At 40.8% G+C, this 17,594-nt stretch overlaps 3 protein-coding genes across 6 annotated transcripts; 1 reads left to right on the forward strand and 2 right to left on the reverse strand.

Annotated features, from left to right (window-relative positions):
• Positions 1 to 987: 987 nt before the first annotated feature.
• Positions 988 to 7,017, reverse strand: LOC108012002 (Thioester-containing protein 1). The gene is made up of 9 exons (XM_070995653.1): positions 6,873 to 7,017; positions 4,317 to 5,507; positions 3,998 to 4,259; positions 3,706 to 3,931; positions 3,626 to 3,646; positions 3,506 to 3,565; positions 3,333 to 3,441; positions 2,184 to 3,280; positions 988 to 2,118 (listed from the first exon to the last, which is right to left on the reverse strand). The coding sequence occupies exons 1-9, from the start codon at positions 6,932 to 6,934 to the stop codon at positions 1,076 to 1,078; spliced, it is 4,071 nt and encodes a 1,356-aa protein (XP_070851754.1). The 5' UTR covers positions 6,935 to 7,017; the 3' UTR covers positions 988 to 1,075.
• On the forward strand, positions 5,860 to 17,257 carry LOC108010798 (uncharacterized). Of its 4 annotated transcripts, none has more exons than XM_070995660.1 (8): positions 5,860 to 6,041; positions 14,665 to 14,928; positions 15,107 to 15,234; positions 15,403 to 15,529; positions 15,589 to 15,645; positions 15,716 to 16,114; positions 16,221 to 16,531; positions 16,969 to 17,257. In XM_070995660.1, the coding sequence occupies exons 4-8, from the start codon at positions 15,456 to 15,458 to the stop codon at positions 17,223 to 17,225; spliced, it is 1,098 nt and encodes a 365-aa protein (XP_070851761.1). In that variant the 5' UTR covers positions 5,860 to 6,041; positions 14,665 to 14,928; positions 15,107 to 15,234; positions 15,403 to 15,455; the 3' UTR covers positions 17,226 to 17,257. The 4 variants fall into 4 exon arrangements, with proteins under 4 accessions (XP_070851761.1, XP_070851755.1, XP_070851757.1 ...); XM_070995654.1 differs by having other exon boundaries at positions 15,107 to 15,229; XM_070995656.1 differs by lacking the exons at positions 5,860 to 6,041; positions 14,665 to 14,928 and having other exon boundaries at positions 15,098 to 15,229.
• Positions 7,900 to 13,103, reverse strand: LOC139352914 (CD109 antigen-like). Its single transcript, XM_070995648.1, has 9 exons — positions 12,973 to 13,103; positions 11,229 to 12,419; positions 10,910 to 11,171; positions 10,618 to 10,843; positions 10,538 to 10,558; positions 10,418 to 10,477; positions 10,245 to 10,353; positions 9,097 to 10,192; positions 7,900 to 9,031 (listed from the first exon to the last, which is right to left on the reverse strand). Exons 1-9 carry the CDS (start codon positions 13,032 to 13,034, stop codon positions 7,988 to 7,990), a joined length of 4,071 nt encoding a protein of 1,356 aa, XP_070851749.1. The 5' UTR covers positions 13,035 to 13,103; the 3' UTR covers positions 7,900 to 7,987.
• Positions 17,258 to 17,594: the final 337 nt, after the last annotated feature.

The following is a 17,594-nucleotide window of genomic DNA, read 5'->3' on the forward strand; positions in this document are numbered from 1 at the left end:
GGCTCCAGGCTTTATCTTTCTGCTTCTTGAGATGACCTATTGGTCTACCTATCAAAATACAGCATAGTATAATTGCCCATCCGAAAACTCATGCAAACCATTTCCGCGATTATTTGAAATACTGAGAAGTCACAGACGAGCGATTGCGTTATCACTGGGGAATGACCAGTGATAAAGCATTTCTTAAAAATATAAATTCCAATCATTAGGCTCCCATGAATATGAAAAGCTGCTTCAGTAAAAATAATAAACAGTTGGCAACACAATAAAGAGAACATAAAATAGCTAAGTCGACAACGAAATACCCTTAAGTTAATTTTTAAAGTCTAAAAAATAAAATTAAAAATGAAACTTCAGTTTTGAATACAAATCATTTTTTTGACATCTCAATTTTGAAATGTCTTAGTCCGTACTTGTTTTAAATACTTAAGTTAATCTCGTTGTAGTTTATACATTTACATTTAAAAGGCTGCCAGCAGTTGTCTGTTATCAAAATGTATGAGTATAATTAAAGTACAGTATACAGTACTTTTTATTATGATGTAAAAAGCACAATCAATAAAAGCTAAGCAATCGTGTTTGTGTACTTAAAACACTTTCACTTTAGTTTCGCTGAAATATAACATTTTAAATTGAAAAATATTAAACATAGTAAATTAACGCTATGTTCAAACATTTTCCTTAATGCTTTGGGAGAAACAAAGTGGTGCTCTTTTGTAGAAAGCCCCTTATAATTCCAAGACGAATTACTCCGAACCGAATATATTTTTCTTAGTTTGGACATAGTTATAAAAAGAACGAGATCCTTAAGAACATTAAGAAAGTGGACAAATTTGCTCCATTTTCAGAATTGTTATCTCTTCTAGATGGATCGTGGCTTCCAGAAGCACTAGCCTTATTGGAACCAGTTAAATCACCAATATCACCATTTAAAAAATGGAAAAATCAGACTCTTCGTTCCCTTAAAAAAATATAAACAAAAATATCTTAAAGTTAATTAAACTTTTGCCGTATAATTTTATTTAAAAATTTAGTTCTTAAGAACATGGTATGTACTTTTATTTCTTGAGACCCTTTAGCACCCGCTTCCGCACTCGATGCCCTGGCAAAGGTCGCACAGGGAGGACTCCACATGGAAGAACTCTGTGGCGCTGCGTTCAGTGGCATAGTAGTCGTAGAGTTTAACCCAAGAGGGCTTGAGTTTGGCCACCGCATGGGTGAAGATGGCCTTCAGTGCGAAGCACTTGCGGTCATTGGGAGTCAGCTTTTCGAAGTAGATGTGAACCTCGGTGTCGTCATTCTTGGTCTCCACGCTCTTAACATCTGAAACGGCCTTGATGTTGGCGAAGGATTCGGAATCGCTAACATAACCGGATGGCAGCTGCACCTGCATTAGCGCCATATTGGTGGGTTTTCCCTTGTCGAAATCTTCGACAGGAGTATATTCTCCGCAAATGTCGAGAACCAGTCGGTATTTTTCCGATTTCCTGGCATTAATCGTCACCTTGAAGCTGGGACTCGGCTCCCGGGTGTCCACGTTGTAGCGGTACGACAGCTGGACTTGAGCACGTCCTTGACCCGAAGCCGAGACTTTAATCTCCTTGGCGTTAATCGGAAGTTCGTGCGTCTGCATCTTTAACTCATTACGCGGAGTTACAGTAACGGTTTTCTTTTCATTTTGCAAGTAGGACAAGTTTAGGTCGATTGCCCCAATTGGTACTTGAGTTTGCAGTTCGTAATTGGTTAGGGCCATGGTGGCCACAACCGTGTCCTGGGACGAGGCGAATCCTCCGACGCTGTTGCGTTTGCTGATCAGCCAATCGACAATGGGCCTTGGGTCATCCAACTCATCTTGCTCCAGAAGGGCGAGCAGCACATACGAGGTGATCTCCACGTCGTTGCTCACACTGTTATCTGACCTGGTCCACCACTTGTGACCACCACTCTGCTTGGCCAATCCCTCCAACTTGTTAAGAGTCCTCTGGGCCTTGGGATGCTTGGCCGAAGACAAAGCTAAAGCGGCGATGGAGAGATCGTACGGCTCATTCGACTGGTCCACATTCTGTGCCACAAAGTTCACAGCCTTGGTGATCACATCTGCATACCTGGCCTGATGTTCATGCGGAGGAAAATAAGTGAAGAAGATAAAACAAAAGACCTTTATCCAAGGTCAGAGAAGCTCACCGTGTTCTGGTAGAAAGCAAGCAGGACGAACGAGGTCAGTGCCAAGGGACTTCCGTGGCTATTGTGAATGACCCTGCCGAGTTCCGCAAACTGGCCATTGGGCTGCTGTCGGTACTTCAGGAAGTCGAGGCCAGCTGACAGGACACTGGGGTCAATGTCTATGTGACTGCCAGCCTGGTGGAAAGATCGGATGACATATGCGGTGAGCCAGGTACTGCCTGCTGGATCACTTTTGCCCCAGGCGCTAAAGGATCCGTCGTCACGCTTGTAGGTGAGTTCTCTCTGGTACCCAGTCTCCGCATATTGCTTACCCTTCTTGAAAATTTCTGGCTCATGGCGTTTACTCGCTACCAAGTAGGACAAAGCCAGAACGCTGGGAACAAAGTGGAACATGTTCTGCTCACCGCAGCCGTAGGGCAAGCGAACCATTTGGTCCAGGTTTTTGAGGTGAGGTGCCTGCACCGTTCCACCCACTTGGACTTCCAGGAACTCGGACCCTTCTATAGCATTTGTAACGTCTTCGACGGTAAGTGTTTTTTCCGGCGGTCCCAGACTTCGACGGTGCAACCTTCCCAAGTTGACCAAGACGGCTTTGTTGACGTACTTGGTCACGCCATCGGGCTCAACTCGAAGAATCTGATGAATGGCATCCCCGGCCATTTGCGAGATGGCGGTGATCTTCAGAGTGGTAAGTCCCACCTTCTTTGGCCGAATCATGAACGAAATGCTCCGTCCAGTTCCGGCTTGTATCCATAATGTTTTTTTCCGTTCTACCCTCATCATATCCTTCGTTACATTTGCACTGGTTGCCTCGATAAATTCGTATTGCCCATCAGAGTTATCCATTGATACAGTCGCCCGCACAGCCATTTCCAAGTAGTTGAACACCAATACGGGTATGGCAATTACTTCGCCCCGCTTTACGGAGTACGGCAGATTGGTGGTTATGAAGAACGGCTGGAACACCCGAACTTTACTTGGACTCCGGGTCACGGCAAGGCCCGAATTGGGACTCAGGGAGAAACCAGTGATCACCCAGGATGTCATCGTGTCGGGTATTGCCTTCTTTAGGATGTATTCACCATTGGCGCCCACCCTGTTGAGTTCAGTTAGATTCGGATTGCTCTTGGAAATCGCATAGGACTTACTGGGTTATATTTGAAAACAGCCAGGTTTCAGGGAATACTTTTCGAATCGCTGGAAGTTCACTTTGTGGGCTGCTTGGTCGCTTTATGGCTGTAGGAGCTGAGTTGTGTTCTACAGTTAATAAATATTTTATTAAATTTATAGGAGACCTCATAGCTGATAAAGATGGTCTTACCAGATCCAACTTTAGTAATCGCAGATCGCACACTAAGAGATCCAGTACAAGTAACTTGTGCTGAGAAATAAAGATAATTAGTTAAGTAAACTTTCTTTAATATCTATTATAATGACTTACCAGGGTTAGTATAGCACCCGTCTGTTGGGTAAATAAAGTTTAGCAAGAGCAATAAAAGTATACATTCATATTTTACCCACCCAAGTCCTGATCGATGTTGATATTGGCATTGGTTAGGGTCACCAATTCGGTGGAGTACTTGGCTAGATTACTCAATATTTGGTCCCGGTTAAAGTCGTTTCCAGATCTAAGAAGCAGCACACTTTGGTCCACTCCAAGAAGGCCGACGAAGGAATGGGGATCGGTCTTCACCCTAAGGCTCACCTCTTCGCTGGGCTTTGCATCCTTCGGTGCCGTGATTTCAATCTGTCAAGGAACGTATCGTATTTCCACGATAAGATTAGGTTGGTTGTATAATTTATGGTCGATTACCGTGTTCCCAAAGTCCCTCTCGATGTCGATAGTTTTCTCGTCGGACATCAAGACTCCGTTAACAATATAATGGACAAAAATTGTGGCTTGGGGCACCATTTTGAAATTGGGTATGAAATTAATTCTCTTTCTTGTTTGTCCATTTTCCACTTGAATATAATGATTTCCGATGATGCTACCCCGAGCGACAACCGTGAACATAAAGTAAGGAAGATGGCTGGTAGATACAATATCGATATAGAGCATCTCTCTTTGTTTTGGACTGTAAGAAGAAAGATGTGTTTATAGATGTACAGAAGTCACCAGTAATATAACTTACTTTTTGGTAATAACCTCAATATGGAGTGCCTGGTTCAGCTTATATATATATTGCTCAATGCTGGCAGCGTTTTCAAATGTAGCTGTCACAAGACAGCTTTTGCACGCAGAATCGGGAGGCATTATTGATTGGGTGGCGATGCTGCTTTTAAGGACAGCTTGGAAAGTTCTGGGTAGGTTACAGCACAACACGTTAAAGTTAACCTTCTTGGAAGGCTCAATTACAGGAGTACCGTCGAAATTTTTGACCACAACACTGAAGTTGTAATGCACTCCTGGCCTATAATGCGTTGGCCAATAGAGATCCTCCAGTTTATAGCGATTCTGATGAACAGTCACGTAGGCAGTGCCATTGTGTTTGAGATCCGTCAGCTCCTCCGTAACGGTGGCGATAATTTTCAAAGGACCCTTGTCGGAGGCCGAAAAGGGAAGCTCCACATTTACCTCTCCATCGATGGGAAGGTTTTTCTCGGTCTTACTGCCCTCGATCGAAACGACGAGGTTGCCCTTGACGGGCTTTCTAAAGGTGTACCTGGCCAGTATAGTGGCCTTAATGCTCCCAGCACTGGCCGTCACATCCTTAGTGGTGTTGATGAGAACCTCGAACTTCGGCATCACATACTTGTCCACCACCAGCATCTTGGTCTCCTTGCCTTCGTCCTGCACCGTGACCGCCAGATTCCAGTTGCCCAGAACCGGTCGATCGGACAGCTGCAGCTCTCCGGAAAAAATGCCATTTGAGGGTTTGACATCGTTCCACCGCTTGATCAAGTTCTTTTCCCCGTCGTGGATCTCTATGGTTATGGGCTTGTCGATCAGTGCGGGTTGGGTGTGCTTATTCAGGAAGAGTACTCGGAACTGCACCAAATCGCCGGGCTTATAGGTGGCCTTGTCCGTCTGGATGTAGATCCAGTTCTTGTCGTCGGCAAAGGCCAGCTGGGTGGAGTTCTTGAACACAATGCCCCCAGTACCCTCAACTTGCAGCTGGTAATCGCCACTGCTCAGTTTAGGGATATCAAACTTAATGGTTTCCGAGGACATGGGCCTAACGTTTACGCTCTTCGTTCCACTGAATGAGGGTCCCTTCAGGCTGACTGAGATTTGACTGGGTCCAGGTGCATTGTGCACAGTAATGGCCACGTTGTATGGGCTTTGGGATCGAATGGTCTTGGGTCCCACAACCGTATAGATGCTAAGTAAAACCAAACAATATGTATTAGAGCCGCTTTAAAATGTTAGTTCTTATTATTTAGGTGCAGTTCAGTACTTGGCAACAAGTTAATTTTTAATTTTATATTCATTCCTGATAAGGTACCATACGTATAATTATATTGTGAATAACATAAAAACTTAATCTTGTTTAATTTATTTACTTGTTCAAAAGCCATTGACTTATTTTTCTAGAATTGACTTTGGGTTATCATGCCATAACTTTAAATATTATATATTCTGGGAAATCCCCAATACATTTAAAATGTTACAGCGCAATCTACTTATAAATGTGTTCAAAACATATAAGCATTGTCAACTTTTAGCAGGCAATTAATAAGATCCGGTCATAAATACATCAAGAAATCACTGTGGACGGCAGTACACGTAGTGGCGAAGCGCGCGAAGCCTCCGAGTGATACACCAATTGAAAGGTATTGCAAAAACTAAGAAGATTACATACCAAGACTTTCGAAAAATAGATTTGTTTGGGAGAAAAAGCGGTGAAAGTGTAAAAGTAAGAATTTAGAAAATTGGAGCTGCTGGATACGGTGGGGATACAAGCCGCTGGCGCTTACGCGTCGAATGACACCTCAATCAAAAAACAAGATTTTCTTTTTCTTCCCAAAACGAAAATGTTTGTCCCTTTGTTTGTGGGTTTGTATGCATCCCATCTTAGTTTTAGTATAAAGTAGCTAGAAATGGAAAAGGTTTGTTCTACGACTTTTGGAAAAACCCGCTAGTTTGGGGGAAAAAAAAAGACCAGATTTAAAATGCTTTTAGTATCTAAACAACTAATGCTACAGAAACGTGCTATATATCTCTGAAAAGATAATTTAATTTGCTAATACTCTTGATATAGTAAAATTGTCTGAACATAATAGATTTAGAGTTATGATAAAAAGTTATTTTTTAAAACCACTTTTTGACTATTTTCTGAAAATTGAGTCGAACGATTTCTTTTTAAATTTTAAATCATACAGCCCTTGAGATTCCTCAACTTTTGATATATAACACTTTTTGCCCTAATATCATAAATTTAATACAGTATATTTATTTTATCGAATGTAATATCATTTTTCGTCACAATTGTTGATATCAGAAATTTTTGTTAAAGGCGCGTCCGCCACTACTTTTTACCTCGTTAAGAGGTGTTTTTGTTTGATATTTATTTAAACCTATTTCCTTGAAGTTATTTAATAGACCTTATCCAAGCATTTAATCACTTTATTTTGATGTTCGTTTTTAATTTTAACACACTTAAGTTCTACATTTTACAGATACCACAGAAATTGCTTTACTGTTTTGATTTTGTAAGCACTTGTTAAATTTTTTTCTTCTCACATACCCCTGGCCATTAATAAATATTAGATGTTGGAAAATAAGTGAACTTAGAAGCAACCACAACATTTTGTGGTATTTTCTTATATTTATTTTTTCACTGATTATTTTTAAAGCGACCCACTTGATCGACAGAAATTACTGAGCTCATCCAGACCGGGATGCCTTCTTTTATACGAAGGCTTTAGAGATTAATCTTGCTCTTTGCGTTGGACAATGCTAGTGATAAGAATATATTTATCAATTCATATTTCTTAAATGAGATTATTTCCTTCTAAGAATTGCACCGATTTAACACTGCACAGACAAAAAATTTAAAAGATATTAATTTTTAATGAAACTAAGTATCAGTTATATCTTACTTTACTTATTATTATATTATAAAACTTTTGTTATGATATATATTATATTATATTACTTTTACCTGTTCGTCATTTTGCTTTTTGCTATCTTTCAATTATGGAGAATTTCGAATAATGCTGTATAACTCTTACCCTTACTCTTATTGCTGCCGATATTTGGATGTTTGTCCAATATACAGTACATTTTATTATGACGTAAAAAGCACAATCACTTAAAGCTAAGCAATTGAGTTTGTGTTCGCAAATCCCGCTTTCACTTTAGTTTCCCTTACATACAACATTTAATATTGAAAAATATTAAACATAGTAAATTAACGCTATGTTCATTTTAAACATTTTTCTTGATGCTTTGGGAGAAACCAAGGATAGTGGTGGTCTTCACGAACTGGGCTGTCGTTTTTGTAGTAAACCCCTTATAATTCCAAGAATAATTATTCCGAACCGATTATATTTTTCTTAGTTTGGACATAGTTATAAACAGAACGAGATCCTCAAGAACATTTAGCAAGTGCACAAATTTGCGCGATTTTCAGAATTGTTATCTCTTCTAGATGGATCGTGGCTTCCAGAAGCACCAGCCTTAGTGGAACCAGTTAAATCACCAATATCACCATTTAAAAAATGGAAAAATCAGACTCTTCGTCCCCTTAAAAAAATATAAACAAAAATATCTTAAAGTTAATTAAACTTTTGCCTTATAATTTTATTTAACGATTTCGTTTTTAAGAACATGGTATGTACTTTTATTTCTTGAGACCCTTTAGCACCCGCTTCCGCACTCGATGCCCTGGCAAAGGTCGCACAGGGAGGACTCCACATGGAAGAACTCTGTGGCGCTGCGTTCAGTGGCATAGTAGTCGTAGAGTTTAACCCAAGAGGGCTTGAGTTTGGCCACCGCATGGGTGAAGATGGCCTTCAGTGCGAAGCACTTGCGGTCATTGGGAGTCAGCTTTTCGAAGTAGATGTGAACCTCGGTGTCGTCATTCTTGGTCTCCACGCTCTTAACATCTGAAACGGCCTTGATGTTGGCGAAGGATTCGGAATCGCTAACATAACCGGATGGCAGCTGCACCTGCATTAGCGCCATATTGGTGGGTTTTCCCTTGTCGAAATCTTCGACAGGAGTATATTCTCCGCAAATGTCGAGAACCAGTCGGTATTTTTCCGATTTCCTGGCATTAATCGTCACCTTGAAGCTGGGACTCGGCTCCCGGGTGTCCACGTTGTAGCGGTACGACAGCTGGACTTGAGCACGTCCTTGACCCGAAGCGGAGACTTTAATCTGCTTGGCGTTAATCGGAAGTTCGTGCGTCTGCATCTTCAACTCATTACGCGGAGTTACAGTAATGGTTTTCTTTTCATTTTGCAAGTAGGACAAGTTTAGGTCTATTGCCCCAATCGGTATGTGAGTCTGAAGTTCGTAATTGGTTAGGGCCATGGTGGCCACAACCGTGTCCTGGGACGAGGCAAATCCTCCAACGCTGTTGCGTTTGCTGATCAGCCAATCGACAATGGGCCTTGGGTCATCCAACTCATCTTGCTCCAGAAGGGCGAGCAGCACATACGAGGTGATCTCCACGTCGTTGCTCACACTGTTATCTGACCTGGTCCACCACTTGTGACCACCACTCTGCTTGGCCAATCCCTCCAACTTGTTAAGAGTCCTCTGGGCCTTGGGATGCTTGGCCGAAGACAAAGCTAAAGCGGCGATGGAGAGATCGTACGGCTCATTCGACTGGTCCACATTCTGTGCCACAAAGTTCACAGCCTTGGTGATCACATCTGCATACCTGGCCTGATGTTCCTGCGGAGGAAAATAAGTGAAGAAGATAAAACAAAAGACCTTTATCCAAGGTCAGAGAAGCTCACCGTGTTCTGGTAGAAAGCAAGCAGGACAAACGAGGTCAGTCCCAAGGGACTTCCGTGGCTTTTGAAAAAGACCCTGCCGAGTTCCGCGAACTGGCCATTCGACTGCTGTCGGTACTTGAGGAAGTCGAGGCCAGCTGACAGGACACTGGGGTCAATGTCTATGTGACTGCCAGCCTGGTGGAAAGATCGGATGACATATGCGGTGAGCCAGGTACTGCCTGCTGGATCACTTTTGCCCCAGGCGCTAAAGGATCCGTCGTCACGCTTGTAGGTGAGTTCTCGCTGGTACCCAATCTCCGCATAATGCTTGCCCTTTTTGAAAATTTCTGGCTCATTGCGTTTACTGGCTACCAAGTAGGTCAGGGCCAGAAAGCTGGGCACAAAGTGGAACATGTTCTGCTCACCGCAGCCGTAGGGCAAGCGAACCATATTGTCTAGGTTTTCGAGGTAAGGTGCTTGCACTGTTCCACCCACTTGGCATACCAGGAACTCGGACCCTTCTATAGCATTTGTAACGTCTTCGACGGTAAGTGTTTTTTCCGGCGGTCCCAGACTTCGACGGTGCAACCTTCCCAAGTTGACCAAGACGGCTTTGTTGACGTACTTGGTCACGCCATCGGGCTCAACTCGAAGAATCTGATGAATGGCATCCCCGGCCATTTGCGAGATGGCGGTGATCTTCAGAGTGGTAAGTCCCACCTTCTTTGGCCGAATCATGAACGAAATGCTCCGTCCAGTTCCGGCTTGTATCCATAATGTTTTTTTCCGTTCTACCCTCATCATATCCTTCGTTACATTTGCACTGGTTGCCTCGATAAATTCGTATTGCCCATCAGAGTTATCCATTGATACAGTCGCCCGCACAGCCATTTCCAAGTAGTTGAACACCAATACGGGTATGGCAATTACTTCGCCCCGCTTTACGGAGTACGGCAGATTGGTGGTTATGAAGAACGGCTGGAACACCCGAACTTTACTTGGACTCCGGGTCACGGCAAGGCCCGAATTGGGACTCAGGGAGAAACCAGTGATCACCCAGGATGTCATCGTGTCGGGTATTGCCTTCTTTAGGATGTATTCACCATTGGCGCCCACCCTGTTGAGTTCAGTTAGATTCGGATTGCTCTTGGAAATCGCATAGGACTTACTGGGTTATATTTGAAAACAGCCAGGTTTCAGGGAATACTTTTCGAATCGCTGGAAGTTCACTTTGTGGGCTGCTTGGTCGCTTTATGGCTGTAGGAGCTGAGTTGTGTTCTACAGTTAATAAATATTTTATTAAATTTATAGGAGACCTCATAGCTGATAAAGATGGTCTTACCAGATCCAACTTTAGTAATCGCAGATCGCACACTAAGAGATCCAGTACAAGTAACTTGTGCTGAGAAATAAAGATAATTAGTTAAGTAAACTTTCTTTAATATCTATTATAATGACTTACCAGGGTTAGTATAGCACCCGTCTGTTGGGTAAATAAAGTTTAGCAAGAGCAATAAAAGTATACATTCATATTTTACCCACCCAAGTCCTGATCGATGTTGATATTGGCATTGGTTAGGGTCACCAATTCGGTGGAGTACTTGGCTAGATTACTCAATATTTGGTCCCGGTTAAAGTCGTTTCCAGATCTAAGAAGCAGCACACTTTGGTCCACTCCAAGAAGGCCGACGAAGGAATGGGGATCGGTCTTCACCCTAAGGCTCACCTCTTCGCTGGGCTTTGCATCCTTCGGTGCCGTGATTTCAATCTGTCAAGGAACGTATCGTATTTCCACGATAAGATTAGGTTGGTTGTATAATTTATGGTCGATTACCGTGTTCCCAAAGTCCCTCTCGATGTCGATAGTTTTCTCGTCGGACATCAAGACTCCGTTAACAATATAATGGACAAAAATTGTGGCTTGGGGCACCATTTTGAAATTGGGTATGAAATTAATTCTCTTTCTTGTTTGTCCATTTTCCACTTGAATATAATGATTTCCGATGATGCTACCCCGAGCGACAACCGTGAACATAAAGTAAGGAAGATGGCTGGTAGATACAATATCGATATAGAGCATCTCTCTTTGTTTTGGACTGTAAGAAGAAAGATGTGTTTATAGATGTACAGAAGTCACCAGTAATATAACTTACTTTTTGGTAATAACCTCAATATGGAGTGCCTGGTTCAGCTTATATATATATTGCTCAATGCTGGCAGCGTTTTCAAATGTAGCTGTCACAAGACAGCTTTTGCACGCAGAATCGGGAGGCATTATTGATTGGGTGGCGATGCTGCTTTTAAGGACAGCTTGGAAAGTTCTGGGTAGGTTACAGCACAACACGTTAAAGTTAACCTTCTTGGAAGGCTCAATTACAGGAGTACCGTCGAAATTTTTGACCACAACACTGAAGTTGTAATGCACTCCTGGCCTATAATGCGTTGGCCAATAGAGATCCTCCAGTTTATAGCGATTCTGATGAACAGTCACGTAGGCAGTGCCATTGTGTTTGAGATCCGTCAGCTCCTCCGTAACGGTGGCGATAATTTTCAAAGGACTCTTGTCGGAGGCCGAAAAGGGAAGCTCCACATTTACCTCTCCATCGATGGGAAGGTTTTTCTCGGTCTTACTGCCCTCGATCGAAACGACGAGGTTGCCCTTGACGGGCTTTCTAAAGGTGTACCTGGCCAGTATAGTGGCCTTAATGCTCCCAGCACTGGCCGTCACATCCTTAGTGGTGTTGATGAGAACCTCGAACTTCGGCATCACATACTTGTCCACCACCAGCATCTTGGTCTCCTTGCCTTCGTCCTGCACCGTGACCGCCAGATTCCAGTTGCCCAGAACCGGTCGATCGGACAGCTGCAGCTCTCCGGAAAAAATGCCATTTGAGGGTTTGACATCGTTCCACCGCTTGATCAAGTTCTTTTCCCCGTCGTGGATCTCTATGGTTATGGGCTTGTCGATCAGTGCGGGTTGGGTGTGCTTATTCAGGAAGAGTACTCGGAACTGCACCAAATCGCCGGGCTTATAGGTGGCCTTGTCCGTCTGGATGTAGATCCAGTTCTTGTCGTCGGCAAAGGCCAGCTGGGTGGAGTTCTTGAACACAATGCCTCCAGTACCCTCAACTTGCAGCTGGTAATCGCCACTGCTCAGTTTAGGGATATCAAACTTAATGGTTTCCGAGGACATGGGCCTAACGTTTACGCTCTTCGTTCCACTGAATGAGGGTCCCTTCAGGCTGACTGAGATTTGACTGGGTCCAGGTGCATTGTGCACAGTAATGGCCACGTTGTATGGGCTTTGGGATCGAATGGTCTTGGGTCCCACAACCGTATAGATGCTAAGTAAAACCAAACAATATGTATTAGAGCCGCTTTAAAATGTTAGTTCTTATTATTTAGGTGCAGTTCAGTACTTGGCAACAAGTTAATTTTTAATTTTATATTCATTCCTGATAAGGTACCATACGTATAATTATACATATTTTGTGACTAACATAAAAACTTAATCTTTTTTAATTTATTTACTTAGAAGAGACATCGGGTTATCATGCTATACTATTGAATATTATATATTCTGGGAAAACCCAATACATTTAAAATGTTACAGCGCAACTAATGAGATCTTCTTATAAATAGGTTCAAAAAATATAGACATTTTCAATTCTTAGCAGTCAATTAATAAGATTCGTTTTTAACTAAATCAAGAAATATTTGCATAAATCCTTTTCTTTGAAGTTATATAACAGACCTTATCCAAGCATTTCATCACTTTTTATTGGTGTTCGTTTTAAATTTTAACACACTTAAGTACTAAATTTTACAGATATCACAGAAATTGCTTAGCTTTTTTGATTTTGTAAGCACTAATTTAATTTTTTTCTTCTCACATACCCATTGGCATTAATAAATATTAGATGTTGCAAAATAAGTGAACTCAGAACCAACCACAACATTTTGTGGTATTTTCTTATATTTATTTTTTCACTGATTATTTTTAAAGCGATCCACTTGAGGGACAGAAATTACTGAGCTCTTTCAGACCGAGATGTCTTCTTTTATACGGATCATGTACAGATTAATCTTGCTCTTTGCGTTGGAGAATCCTAGTAATAAAAATAAATGGTATCAATTCGTATTTTTTAGAGGAGGTTTTTCTCTTCTAAGAATTGCAACGATTAAACACTGCACAGAGAAAAAATTGAAAAGATTTTACTTTTGATGAAGTAATGTATCATTTATATGTTACTTTACGTTATATTATATTATATAACTTTTAATGTATTACATATTATATTATAGTACTATAGTACTTCTTCTGTTTTGGAGAATTTTGAGAATTGCTGTCTAACTCTTACCCAGAGAAATTTTAGCGATATTTGGTTCCTTGTTCTCTTTTTCTATTTGAGAGAATTTCCAAGAAGAGGAAATCCAAGATTGACTTTTCCTAAGACTAAATTTACATTATTTAATGGTAAAAATTATACCTAATAAATATACCATGCAAATATCAAATCGTGTTTTCTTTCTGTGTGATTACTCTCACGGGTAAATCCCAAAAATGTATACTGATACTTTTGACCTTGCGATAATAAACGCGAAAGAAATTCCATAAATAATGGTTCTTTGTTTGCTTTTTGTTCTTTGATATTTTTTAAGAGAAGAAGAAAAAATGAATCCAAGTAAAATAAGTAAAACATTTTTATTGCTGTTATTTCGTTGAAGTAGTCACACATTTTTAAAGCTTTTACCAAAACCGCATGTGGTGGAATTAACGCCAACGAAAGGCATTATGGGGCCACATCCTGGACGCTCCGGACTCCCGCCCCCTGCAGATAGGCCCCCCAAAGGCATTTCAAATTTTTTATTCTTTCACTCGCATCCACATCCACCCACAGTGGGATCGGGTCCACAAATGTTTGTACATTAGCAACATTTGTGCAAATGCTTGGGCGTCGTCGCAGGTGCTGATTATATTGAAAATTATTAGTGAAACATTGCAGCATTCTGGCTCCCGTGGAGTTGGGGGCGTCAGTGGGCTAAAAGTATGGGTTTCCTCAGCCTGGCGCTGCATGTGGGCTATAAAAATTGATTGCATACTTTGCGGCGCACCAAGTGTGCGAGGACTGTGATCGGATGTGTGCGTGAAAGCTAGTTAAATAAATTTGAACAGATATTTAAAAGTAGAGTTAACAAATACAGAAATATAGCTGCTTTAATATGTATTCTGTTTTATCCCTATCTTAGGGTTCATCATAGCCTTATTTCTTGGGATAAAACATAATTTAATCTTATAAAAATGTTGTTCAAAGACAATTCCCAAATTGATAGCCGTCTTTGTAGGGAGGAGGATATAATAGATGAATACATGAACTCTTATAAGATATATTTTTTTTGTTAATTCTTTAAATCTATTTAATACTTACCATGGCCAAGGTCAACATTACTTATTAAATATTTTAAAAACTCAATAATCGTACCTTTTTTAAATCTATGAAATATATTTATCAAAGAAATAGATTTTTAAGAAACTAAAATCAAAGCATAGGAATTAATGCTTCGCCCTTTCATATTTTTCTTCGACAGCTTGTTTATCAATTGCCCGCTGTACTTGACAATAATTTGAAAATTGATGATGTGCACACAATAAAGTGTCAAATATCGACACACATCAGCGCACCAGGAGGCCGACATCATGACTGCCGATGCGAGAGCTATGGAGACAGGACAGCTTTGGCAGCTTCGGAAAATAATATAAAAGTCCACACGTGAGCCGTGCCAAGGAGCAAAGTGGGAAAAATATGGGGAAAAATCTACAAAAATTGATTGAGCGCATGAAGCGAAACGCAGGTGAGTTGATCTAAAAAAGAAGATGGCACTGAGCAAGGATGCCACAGGACCTCGTCTCCCATTTTATTACACAATTTTTCACCTTTAAAATAATTTCGCTTGACTTTTTGTAGTCTTGCTATCGAAACAAGCTTCATTGCCTTGACGTGAAGTTAAATTTATTTTTTTCCATGTGAAGCTCCTCACACATTATAATGTTCCTGGGCCTGAGCTTCGGCTAAAATTATGCAAAAATGCTGCCAAATTGTATCAAAAAATTGCATTACGACCGGGAAGGAGCATATCAAATTAGACCCGACAGGTAGTGTACGTATTTTGCATTTAAAATATCAGTATTTTCAAAATATGTAAATATTAAAAATTCTTTCCTACCTATACCTATCGAAGTTGCTTTCTAAATAAACTCAAAATCTATAAACACCAGGAATGCGTTGAACTTACACTTGCGTTTCACATATGTTTTTGTTTTAATAGTTGCTGCAACACAAAACACGGTTAATATTTACATTAATCAAACACAACACAAAATGAAGACTATGCATTTAATTGCCCCTCCCGGAACCGTCAATAGATTGGATATTGATTCCGAGCCCGAGTTCGTGTAAGTTACTATGTAAATATAACAAATATGTGATCGAAAGATAACTCTTTAATCCGTAGTTTCAATGGTGAAGAGGAGAAATGTGCCAACTGGCCCTTGGCGGTAAAATTGTCCAGGTGGGATACTAAAAATACTTAATATATTAAGAAATGTAGAACCTGAAAAGTTGTTTTATTTATTCAAAAGATCCACGGTCCACCTGATTGACTACAAGATGTTCATTGCGGCACGTCGCATCCAATCCCATTGGCGTGGCCACCGCGTCCGAAAGCTGATCCATCAGCGCTGGAAGGCGGCAGTTAACATCCAGCGCTGGTGGCGCGGCTTTCGGGTTCGGAGGACACTGTGGGAACACCTGGAGCAGCGGCTGCAGGACACGATCCTCGAGCACTACCACCGGGCGGCCATCCGCATCCAGGCTCTGTTCCGTGGATGGCGGGACAGGCAGACCATCCACGATGTGCAAAATCTGCGCCGCATGCAAGCCACTGCCGCCGAGGACCTGGTCAATTGTGTGATCCTCCAGCTGCATCACATTAAGCAAAGCGAATCCTTACCAGGAGTATTCTCGCTGCGAAACTCCATGTGAGTCAACTATTCGAGGTCATCTAATAACTTTTGGTTTAGTTAATAACTAAGGATTACCCATATCAAATGTTATGTCGTAATTTAACTCATATTTTTTCTGCAGCATCCTTTCAAGAGTCGAGAAGCTGATAACCACTATGATGTTTCGATTCCACAACGGTCGGGTGTTATCGATAGTAGCCAACAGGATGTCCCAAAAGGAGGAACACCGAAAGATCTTTGAATCCGGCAAATTCTACTATCCGTTCCCCTATGCCGGACCCAATTTCAACGAGCTTTGTCATATTAAGGACGAGAACAAAGTGGTTGTCAAGGATTTGATCACTGATTTGCGCTTCGCCGGAATTGTTGCCAAGTACGAGGAGTCTCAGCGGGAAGAGTATTTCAGAGATGCCCATAGGCGTTTTGATACGCGTAAGTATTTATAAAACAAAAATCAAACCAAGAAAGTAAGATTCCTTTTTGAAAATTTAACAAAAGTGTGTTGGTCATATAATCGAAACTTTTAATGGTTGCCAAAAAGCAAAAATCTTTATGCATTGTAATATTTTGAAATAGTTAAAAGAACACAATTATTTTAATGGATATTTATTGGAGAACTTGATAGTATTTTTAACATTGAAATTAGTTTTTTTAATTTTACTTATATATTTAGTTATATATTTTATGTAGTAAGATTTCATTAAAACATATTTAAAACGAATTGGATTTATAAACAGTCATTTAAATTTTTTTGATAGTAAATATTAATATATGGTATCCCCACTTTCGATGTTGTTACAACTTTTTAATAAAGTATAGTAAAATTAATCATTTATTTTCAGTAATGGCATATTAACTTTTTTTCTTAGGCAAAGTTCAAGAGCAGTTGGACAACATTAACGCTCAAGAACTAAATTCTAAACGTAAATTCTGTGCTGACGTTATAGAGAGCATGCGTAAATGGACGATCTGGAGTGGCACCAATGATAATGTTAAGAAAAATATTTTTAAAAGTCCTGCAAATGAGGAAGGATTTTTTATGAAAGTGAAGCATGTAATAGGTGACGGCAATGTGAGACCCGCTGACGACCTTGAAATTAAGGAAGACTTGATGAAGATTTCTTGAGATAAATTCTGGGTACACATTACAATACAAAACTAGACAGTTTTATACAAAATAAATCTAATTTTTATCAGTTTCACAATTGTTTGAGCTTAAAAAAAGCAATAGATGGGAACAAATTGATGTTTCGATGGGTGCTCTTTGTGATTTAGTTCCCACCCCAAAACCTGAAGAATTGGCAACATCTGCCTTTGACTGTTTACTAATTAGCACCTATTTATTCACCTTTGCTTTCTTTAATATTGCTCTATACTCGCCTTCTGCTCACCTCATCCACATCCAGCAGCCACATTTTTCATGCGAAGAATTTTCCTTTGTTTTTAGCAGGCATTTCATTTATTTTACTCTTGGCCGGGCTAAGAAAGAGCCAGC

Source organism: Drosophila suzukii, chromosome 2L (genome assembly GCF_043229965.1).
Source record: "Drosophila suzukii chromosome 2L, CBGP_Dsuzu_IsoJpt1.0, whole genome shotgun sequence".
NCBI lineage: Eukaryota > Metazoa > Arthropoda > Insecta > Diptera > Drosophilidae > Drosophila > Drosophila suzukii.

Bases quoted from the DNA above. Each gene is read 5' to 3' on its own strand.
- LOC108012002 (XM_070995653.1), bottom strand. From the start codon at position 6,934: ATGTTGTGGTTGCTTCTAAGTTCACTTATTTTCCAACATCTAATATTT. The intron at 3,932-3,997 runs GTAATCGACCAT...GTTCCTTGACAG, and splicing joins AGAGGGACTTTGGGAACACG to ATTGAAATCACGGCACCGAA. The intron at 3,647-3,705 runs GTGGGTAAAATA...TTTACCCAACAG, and splicing joins CAACATCGATCAGGACTTGG to ACGGGTGCTATACTAACCCT.
- LOC139352914 (XM_070995648.1), bottom strand. From the start codon at position 13,034: ATGTTGTGGTTGGTTCTGAGTTCACTTATTTTGCAACATCTAATATTT. The intron at 12,420-12,972 runs GTATGTGAGAAG...GGTTTTACTTAG, and splicing joins ATATTTATTAATGCCAATGG to CATCTATACGGTTGTGGGAC. The intron at 10,478-10,537 runs GTAAGTCATTAT...TTTATTTCTCAG, and splicing joins CGGGTGCTATACTAACCCTG to CACAAGTTACTTGTACTGGA.
- LOC108010798 (XM_070995654.1), top strand. From the start codon at position 15,154: ATGCAAAAATGCTGCCAAATTGTATCAAAAAATTGCATTACGACCGGG. The intron at 15,530-15,588 runs GTAAGTTACTAT...TTTAATCCGTAG, and splicing joins GATTCCGAGCCCGAGTTCGT to TTTCAATGGTGAAGAGGAGA. The intron at 16,115-16,220 runs GTGAGTCAACTA...TTTTTTCTGCAG, and splicing joins TTCTCGCTGCGAAACTCCAT to CATCCTTTCAAGAGTCGAGA.